General features: G+C 31.5%; 1 protein-coding gene and 2 long non-coding RNA genes across 3 annotated transcripts; 2 read left to right on the top strand and 1 right to left on the bottom strand.

Moving 5' to 3' along the window:
* Positions 1-86: 86 nt before the first annotated feature.
* Positions 87-645, top strand: LOC125496888 (uncharacterized). Its single transcript, XR_007273275.2, has 2 exons — positions 87-262; positions 350-645. It is a non-coding gene; the product is annotated as an uncharacterized LOC125496888 (long non-coding RNA).
* A 928-nt stretch (positions 646-1,573) lies between these two features.
* LOC104884653 (uncharacterized) lies at positions 1,574-3,876 on the bottom strand. Its single transcript, XR_788757.4, has 3 exons — positions 3,334-3,876; positions 2,519-2,585; positions 1,574-1,822 (listed from the first exon to the last, which is right to left on the bottom strand). It is a non-coding gene; the product is annotated as an uncharacterized LOC104884653 (long non-coding RNA).
* A 1,547-nt stretch (positions 3,877-5,423) lies between these two features.
* On the top strand, positions 5,424-8,534 carry LOC125496071 (CASP-like protein 1B2). The gene is made up of 3 exons (XM_057393744.1): positions 5,424-5,721; positions 7,100-7,223; positions 8,215-8,534. The coding sequence occupies exons 1-3, from the start codon at positions 5,483-5,485 to the stop codon at positions 8,458-8,460; spliced, it is 609 nt and encodes a 202-aa protein (XP_057249727.1). The 5' UTR covers positions 5,424-5,482; the 3' UTR covers positions 8,461-8,534.
* Positions 8,535-9,850: the final 1,316 nt, after the last annotated feature.

Raw genomic sequence — 9,850 nt, 5'->3', positions numbered from 1 at the left:
TTTTTTATGCTGGTGCACGTGCACCACCGTGTTATTACGTACATCCGCCACTTCAAGAGATGAAAGTGGACTTGGGCCGAGCCTATTGTCGACTATTTCAGCCCAAAAAATCAGCTACTTTATTAAACCAGCGACTCACAACAACAACAAAAAAAAGTCAAATTAAGGCGAGGTCAAAGGAGAGAGAAAATGACTGGAGAGGAGATCACTGGACCAGCGGCGCCGAAGATGGTTCGTCTTTTGTCTTTCATGGCTGCCGGAGGTACTCATCTTTTTTTGTCATTCTCTCTCTAGATTTAGGTTAGGTTAATTGTATTTTAATGGTGATTATGTGATTTTGTGGTTTCAGTGATATGCACTTTTGCAATCAACCAGTGGAGAAAATTTGAGAGCAAAAGAGTTGAACAAAATGAGAATGAATTGCTTGATTCGCAGTCAATTTCAATTCAGAAAGAGCTCAAATGAATGTTTCTTTAAGTTGTTTTTATGCCATTGTTGTGATTTTTTTTGTTTTTGTCAAGAGATTGTTAGTGGAGTTTTGTGTGTATTATGGAATTTTAAGTGTTTCCAAATGATTGGAAATTGTTTCAGAGAGATTGCAAGTTATAGGATTTGATGAATATGAGATTGTAATTTTCTCTCTTTTCTTCCTACTCCCTCCGTCCCAAAATATAGTTCTCATTTCATTTTGCACAGTCTCGAAGACGTACCTTTGACCTACGATATCTTCTATTTCTTATTAGTAAAAAATATAAAAAGTTGATATTACGAATTTACACATTGAGACGAATCTAACAAGACCCCTCATGAATATTTTTTTTGTATACATTAGTAAGAATATTTGGTCAAAGTTTTTAAAATTTGACTCCTAAAATAGAAATGGGAACTATATTTTGAGATGGAGGGAGTATAATATTGATAAGGAAAAATTGTTTTAAATAAGTTAATCTTTGCGCGGTCTTCTCATTTTAAGTCTACCTTTTGATTATCCCTGATTGAGTTAGGCTTGTAAGTTTGTTTTCTTCTATTAAGTTTTAACCTGTTTGTGACTTGTTTAGTAAGTTAATTATAATACATTTTACAATGATCCTTCTTCTAAAAAGGTGATGAAGGTGAGGATGGAGATGAGACATTGTAACACGTATCATAAGTAACCTACTAAACAAGTCACAAAAAGGTTAAAACTCAATAGGAGAAAACACACATACAAGCTTAACTCAGTCACGGATAATCAAAAGGTAGTCTTAAAATGGGAAGATCACGCAAAGGTTGACTTATTCAAAACAATTTTTCCTAATTTGATTTCCCTGTTATTGTAATATACCCATGAATCATGATGGATATTCATGACTCTCATAAGAGTACGCTCGAAAGAAACTCTAACAAGAGAAAATGTTCCAAAAGATATTTAGAGGCGTTTGGTTCATATAATGGTATAGGTTTGGAATCAGGAATGAAATCAAAGTGGTATGGATTTGGAACTTCATACTTAATACCTTGTGTTTGGTTTCATTTAGTATAACAACCCTGAATTTCCAATACTTCTAAAATTAACTTAATAAAAATAAACTCGGAAATCCAAAGATGCTACGCCGTGATAATTATTAATAATAACCGCAAGGCTAATGGTTCTAACCAAAACAATAACCAAAATTTTTAACTAGTTATTACAGACCAACTAAATAGAATGTAAAATAATTATTACAAACCAGAACATAAATCTTATAGATAAATAAGAGCGGAAGTCTTTTTAAAAGTCCTATAAATCAAAAGGGATCCAACGCACTCTTTAACCCAACTGGAGCTAACTATCTTCAAGTCCCTGCACATTAAACACTGTAATATCAGCCAAAGGCTGAGCAAGATTTAATAATGTAATAAAACAAAACCATTCAATGTGCAGGTAAGATATATAGGAATATCTTACAAATTCATTTAAAAGGTGTACATATTATATATATAAAGTTAACTTTCTAATAACCATCTTTCTTTCTTTTTGAACTACTCTGTAAAACTTTCAAATATAATTTCGTAATCTGTGAGTATGAAGTAATAAAAATCCAATGAGATAGCTAGGCTCACTAGATAAGGTAAACACCAAAGTCCCTAGTATGCATACCCCTAACTTGATAACGAACCAAGAAGGAAGACTAATGGCAAGTGTATTGATCAACATACACCCAACTACTAAAATATATTGTTGAGACACTGTTAACTTAACATACTTCCAAACTCGGAGAATACCGCTTACCGGCAACCCCACAATAAAACTCTATAAACCCTCGTAAGAGTGAGGAACTTCCTCCTTTCAAAATCTCAACTTGGTAACATTGAGGAACTTCCTCCTTTTAATATAAATCTTATGAATAATCTCATAAACTCTTTCAATATAAATATCGAGAACCATTTAAATCTTAACGTATAAACTTCATAAAACAATCTCATGGTAAAAATAAATTTCCAAACATTATAAAACAGTTTCTCAACTCATCTGTACAAGCGCGGTAAGAAATCTTACCTTAGTAGCAAACACAGTCAGTGTATCTCAATCTCAAGTCAAAAAGGTTCCTCTATGAACCCGCAATCTACAATATAATAATATAGTATAAGTCTCTTGACTATACTCCACTTAATTCACCTATAAATGACATGATCCCAAACTAGTATAACAACACAACACTATCTCATTGATACTTTAGCACAACCATGGCACACCACAACACTATAAGAGAGCAACTTAGACAAAGTAAATAAATAAATGACAAATTAGTTACAACAATAAAGACAAGTAATCAACAAGGATTTTAGTAATTATGCCTCAATTAATAACACATTGTACATGTGTATGCATAATTGTTAGTAAAGTTTAAAACAATAATTAAGCTCAATTATATGAAAAGTAAGTCAAACTCATTGAATCATGCCATGATTTGCACAGTACATAGTGCACGCTATCACGCCATGATTTACACACTATTATTGAATCAAGTTACAAAAACTACTCTGTCTACAACATACAACCTTTTATAAATTCAACCCATTAACCGTGAGAGTCCGAAGACTAACATAGCTACTCACAACTACAACACTAATACACACCAAACCAACATAATAAGAATTTCATAATAAATTTCGAAACTAACAACTAGCAAATTAAACCCCCAAATCATGATAACTTAATCAAATTAACCATCAAACATAAACCTCTCATATAAATTTCGCACACCATAAATTTCCCCCAATTCAATTTATTTAAGAACCCTAATTCAACAAATCCCCAAATTCTGAAAATCAATTACCAAATACGAAATAAAACCTAAGATTATAACTTACTTGATTAGGGGAAGATAAAATTACACAATAAGAGACCCGAAATCGCACTTTCGATCCGAAGTTCGTCCCAAAAACGTCCAAAATAAAACCCAATTTTTCCCTCTTTGAAATACTCACAATATCTAAGTATTATAAAAGGTAGATGAAGGAAGGTTGAATTGTGAAGAAAGTTGAACAAAATTTGTGAATTTAGGATATTGAGTCAAAAATAAGGGAAAAATAAATGGAGAAGAAGATGATCAGTGTGAGGAAGGCTTCGTCCTTTTTTTTTTTAAAGCTACTGCACGTAGGTTAGATGAGGAGATGAAGACTTTCTTTTATTTTTTATTTTTACTTTCTCTCTCCTTATATTAATATAGTGATATGCACTAGATAGTAAATCTAGTAAATCTAGGAATTTGTTTTTGACCACTTCAAAGATAAAGCCAAAGCTAGTAAACGAAATATATTTTTAAATAAAAGACATTTGAAATTATTTTCCTAAAATAAATTAATGTAACTAATTACTAAAACGGGTATAAAAATACGGGGTGTTACATTTAGAAATGAAAAATCTTCTTTTATCTGATACCTAGAGGTAAGGTATGAGCCATACCCACCTCCCCCATGGATTTCTAAACCCCATACCTTATGGGTTTGAGGTATGGGTTTAAAATTTAGAAATAAATTAAACAAACACTAGGTATGGGTTTTGTTCATTCCAAACCCATACCTCATACCTAAAACTAGTGAACCAACACCTCCTTAGTGGTATGGATTTGGAATTAGGAATGAAACCAAAATGATATAGGTTTGGAACTTGATACATAATATCCCGTGTTTAGTTTTATTTGGGAACAAAAACTTTTCTTTTATTTGATACCTAGATGTGTTGGTATGAGCATACTGATCTCCTTCCTAGAGTTTCTAAACCCCATACATTATAAGTTTGAGGTATGAGTTTTAAATCTATAAGGGAGTGTTTGGTTCATATGATTTTGGTATGAGGTATGGATTTAGAATGAGCAAAACCCATACCTAGTGTTTGTTTAATAATTTGATAGATTTAAAACCCATACCTCAAACCCATAAGGTATGGGGTTTAGATAGCCAAGGGGGAGGTGGGTTTGGCTCATACCGATACCTCTAGGTATTAAATAGAAGAAAAAATTTAATTCCCAAATAAAACCAAACACGTGGTATTAGGTATCAAGTTCCAAACCTATACCACCTTGATTTCATTCATGATTTCAAACCCATACCACTATGTGAACCAAACGCCCCCTAAGACGTTTGGTTCATATAGTGGTATGGGTTTGGAATCAGGAATGAAACTAAGGTGGTATAAGTTTGAAACTTGATACCTAATACCACGTGTTTGGTTTTATTTGGGAATGAATTTTTTTCTTCTATTTGATATCTTGAGGTATTGGTATGAGGTTATGAGCCATACCCACCTACTCTCTTGGATTTCTAAACCCCATACCTTATGGGTTTGAGATATTGGTTTTAAATCTATTAATTTTGTAAACAAACTTTAGATATGGGTTTTGCTCATTCTAAACTCATACTTCATATCAGAATCATATGAACCAAACGCCCCCTCAATTTGTTAAACATACACTAGGTATGAGTTTTGGCCATTTTAAACTCATACCTCATTTTTTTTTTTTGTCATCAAAATTCATCCCCTAATTTTCCCATCTCACCAATATAATTCCTTGATTTTAAAATATATAATTCAAATATAACTCTAACTTAAAAAGTTTTATTAAAACTCTGGTTTATCTAGACTTCGCAAATGCACAATATCCCTAACTTTTATGCCAAAATCAAGGGTGCTATACTAGTGTATCACACACCCACAAGTAAACATTTAAATTCACTATTTTCCTGCCAAGATTCTTGTGATATAAACCATTGTAGATAACTCAAAATTCCCAACTACCATCGGATGAAAAATGGTTATACCACCCCAAGAAACTATACTTACAAGTTTGGTGCAACATTCAGGACCGTAATTTAAAGTAACTTCTCTTAACAAGCAATGTACAGTCAAAATTATAAGACTATATATAAGAACCAAAGTTAGAATTAGCAAATATCATTAGCGTTAATCACCTATAAATTTGAAAATTCAATAATCTAGCTAGATCTACGTCGAAATCTGATGGCTCAATCAGGTGCTGAGAAGTCGGATCTTGGCTACAACTCGTTGAGATCATCAGAAATAGGGAGGAGAAGCATGGTGATTGGATTACTGAGGTTGGTGGCTCTTTTAGCCACATTATCTGCTACTATAGTGATGGCCCTTAATAAAGAAACCAAGACTTTTGTGGTTGCTACCATTGGTACTAGTACTGTCAAAGCTACACTTACTGCCAAGTTTCAAGATACCACAGCAAACATGTGAGTTTTACTTTTAATTTGGTATTACATTTAGTTTTACATTTTTTCGATTTTATATTTTTCTAATTTGTATGATATACCTTGTATAATAAACGTAAATATTATTATTACTCATACTAATTATGTTTGATTTAAGTCCAGCATTAGAAATTCGGACTCTATAATCTTTCTAAGAAAACAATAGAAAATTGACAACTAATTTTTCCAATTTTTTGTTTTCGAGTTTTTATTAAAAACAACAGGAAAAAAAGGAATAGAGCGGGAATTACTTTTAGTTTTCCAGTTTTTTTAAGAAATGACACAAGTTGTTTAAGATTATGAGAGTATACTTGATTAATTTCCCTAGATGGGTCTCAATTAAATATAATTAAAAGTATGACATTATATACTTCCTCCGTTCCGTTTTAAATGAAACGTTTGCTTCACGCAACCCAACGCGCTTCTTTAGTCATTAATATCTTTAGTTGTGTACACGTAAAAAATATAAAAAAGTTATTGATAGTATGCATCGAGACGAATCTAACAAGATCCCACTTACTTGTTTTTCTTTATATAATAGCGATAAATTGGAGTTAAAATTGATCAATGAATAGTGTCATTTCATCCAATGTTTCATTTAAAACAGAACGGAGGAAGTATATTTTTTTATCTAACACCTTAAAGGCTCTTGTTACAATAGTCTTATGTAGAATGTGCAAGTATTACAACAGTCTTAAAAGCTCCTGTTACAACAATTTTTATGACACGCCTTAGAGTGTGCAAGTATTACAACAGTCTAAGGCGAATCTGATGTGTCTATAGTCTAGTAATCTTCCCGGCATATATATACAAGAAAAGCTAACAAATATAATCAACCGACAACCTAGTTTATATTTAATCAACTCGAAACTTATGTAGAATTGAGTTGCTTAAAATGTCCTTGAATAAACTATACACCTAAGTAATGCAATCATTAATTTTTATATTAGGCGGCCTTACAATAATCTGTTGTAATATAATGGGTAATTTGTTCGATTTTAAAAAGTGATTCCTTACCATTATTATAGGTAGCATTTTACATCTTACTACAAGTTAGTGTAGCTTTATCTCATTTGAGACTTGTTCTAACACTAAAACACTATGGGTGTGTTATTTTCAATTTAATTTTTCTTATCTCAACTTATCGAATTAATAGGACTATATTTAGAATTTATCTGAACTTATTAGACCTTGTTTTGTGCGTGTGTCAAATTCTTTTTGCTGAACAAAACTTATATGAACTTTTCAAACCTTATAAGTACTTGTTAGACATTGTCGTAACTTATTTTTTCCTTATTAGTACTTGTTAGACCTTTTTATGTTAATTTGTTTGAAGGACTAATAACTTTTTGCCGTCCAGATTCTTTGTTGCGGCTAATGCATTGGCTACGTTGCACAACCTGTTGGTGTTAGTCGCAATGTTCTTTGGAAACAAGATCGATCCAAAAGGAGTTCGCTTTATGGCTATCCCTATTTTAGATATAGTAATGATTCATCTTTTTCCCTCTATATTTTTTAATCATACATCGTTAATAATTTGACACCTTATTATATTCTCCACTCTATACGTTCATAAGGTAAAGAACTAATAAAGGGGAGACTCAAAAGAACTACACATCTAATTATTAGATATTTAAATGTGTAATGGAAAATATGATGCATACAGTTCAAGTGAATCATTTAATAATTCCCATTTATTTCAAAATTTAAATATTTAACAATTATCTATTCATTCATCGTTTGGTTGAATGTAAACTTTTCTTCTCATAAAAAACTAAATTTTCTTATATAAGATATTTATCCCTTTATTATAACATGATGTTACTTGTCAGTTTTTAGGATCATTATCTCTCAATCTTTTAAGAATCCTATTACCTATATATATATATATATATATATATATATATATATATATTATATTATATATATATATATATATTATTATATATTATATTATATATATATATATATATATATTGAGGGGGTCTGAAAACTTTATATTACATTACCAAAATAATACTAATGTTGTGTTTAATTGCCTACTTAATTTCAAAACACTTATTTTAAAATGATTACTAGGAGAATTTTAGAGATACTAGATTCTACTTATTTTAGGCTAGTATATTCATGTTTAATGCCTAGGTCTGACTCAGGTTGCAGTATCAACTGAGAGTGAGGGATAGCCTAGTGGTTAGAGTGTTCTTCTCGGTTCCATGAGTTCCTAGGATCGATTCTCACCCTTGGCAAGTTGAGATCCCTTTTATTCCCCTGATTTGTCAAGGTTTCTCCTTACTTTATTATTAAAAAAAATTACAATATCAGCTACTTGTTTCTTTAATAAAAAAAAAAACTTGCGTCATTGCCTGACATTGATTTTGAAATTATATGAAGCACCTTAACATAACAAAAATAGTCGATGTAAAAGAAAAAGTTATATACGCTGCTAACATTTTACTTTTGATTCCAATGATGCAGACAAATTTAGCTATATTATCCGCTGGAACAACTTCTGCTGCATATATGGCCGAGATAGCAAAAAACGGGAATTCTCATGCACAATGGAACAAAATTTGTGATAAATTTGCGACCTTTTGTAGCCATGGTGCTGGTGCCATTCTAGCTTCATTCCTAGGCCTTGCTATCTTTCTCGTTGTTATTCTCCTCTCTACTATTAAACGTCATAAAATTGAGAACAAAAGTGATGCCTCAATCCAAATGTAATGTTTAAGGGCTTTAATGATGTTGTGCCTTTGTTGTTTTTTTTTTAGGTTTCATTATTATCTTGTATCCTTGTACTCGCATGGGTGATTATATGTGAATGATATAAGTTCTTACAAATTTAGGAAGTCTATGATTAATGATATTAATATATTATGTGGCATTGGATCCAAAATTAGCAATTGGCTAATATTTAGTCTTTATGTCTTCTCTTCATGAACTTTCAACTTACATTCTTCACTTTATTGTCCATCAACGTAACTGGACCTTGATATGAGTTCTTCACACGAGCTGGATATGAAATCCCATAATACATTGTTTGGATGGATGGATTTCATTTGAAATCCTGGAATTGGGCCAAATACATTGTTTAGATGAGTTAAGAATTTGGATTTGTATTTGGCCCAATTCCAAGCTAAACCAAAAACATGCTTAATGTTATGAATTTCAAATGCTATCTAAATATATGTCATTTCAATTCTTTCTCCTGCATCATCTCTCTACCCAACCTCTGCAACTCTTTCTCCTCCGTCGCAATCACCACACCGCTTCAACATTCTCTCTCCTCCATTGTTATCAACTACTGCTAAGTTTTTCTAGCAATATTTCACTCAATTACACGACCAACGCACCACCACTACCGTCGGTAGCGAGTAGCGACAGTACAATTCAGTTGTACAACAATTTTGAAACAAATTTTGGTGTTTACAATCTGTTTTTGCTCGATTTGTAGCAAGTTTGAAGCTCTAATGTTGTAGTCTCATCTGAATTAAACTATTGGCAGGTAAAATCAAAAAATTATCATTCAAATAAACATTTTGGGGCTAAAATTAGGGTTTATAATTTCAAGTATTTTTATTAATTTTAATGCACAAACAACAATATTGCAATTTTGTATGAAAACACACTATTTTGAATCAGAAAATAAGTGGCATAGAAAACTTTTTTTTTTACCTGTAAATTTTGAAGAAGCAGTTGCATTTTTTTTTACCCAAATTTTTTAAATTTTGTCGCTCAATAATTGATACTATGGTAGTACACTTCAGAAAATGGAGGAGGGATTTCATTGACTTTGAATATTTTTTAGGTATATTTTTTTGGGTAAAATCTTCCTGTGAAGTTTATCTTCCTAATTCAAATTCAATCAGTGATTGATAATTGATAATATTTAAGCTTAAGTCTTTATTTTTTCTCTCTTCGATTAACTATCCATCATCAATCAGTGATCCTAAGATTTGTGCAACATATTCACACAACCCCTAATTTATTCCTAATCAAAGCGTATTATTGGTTGTAGGATCGAATTACAATTCCAAATTTTAACTTGGTTTGCCAAGCAGTATTTGAATTTGAAATTCAACATTTGAAATTCTATGAATTCCCAAACAACTTA

Source organism: Beta vulgaris, chromosome 4, assembly GCF_026745355.1.
Source record: "Beta vulgaris subsp. vulgaris cultivar EL10 chromosome 4, EL10.2, whole genome shotgun sequence".
NCBI classification, from domain to species: Eukaryota; Viridiplantae; Streptophyta; class Magnoliopsida; order Caryophyllales; family Amaranthaceae; genus Beta; species Beta vulgaris.
The sequence above is the reverse complement of the archived record's forward strand: the minus strand, read 5'-3'. Positions and strand labels throughout refer to the sequence as shown.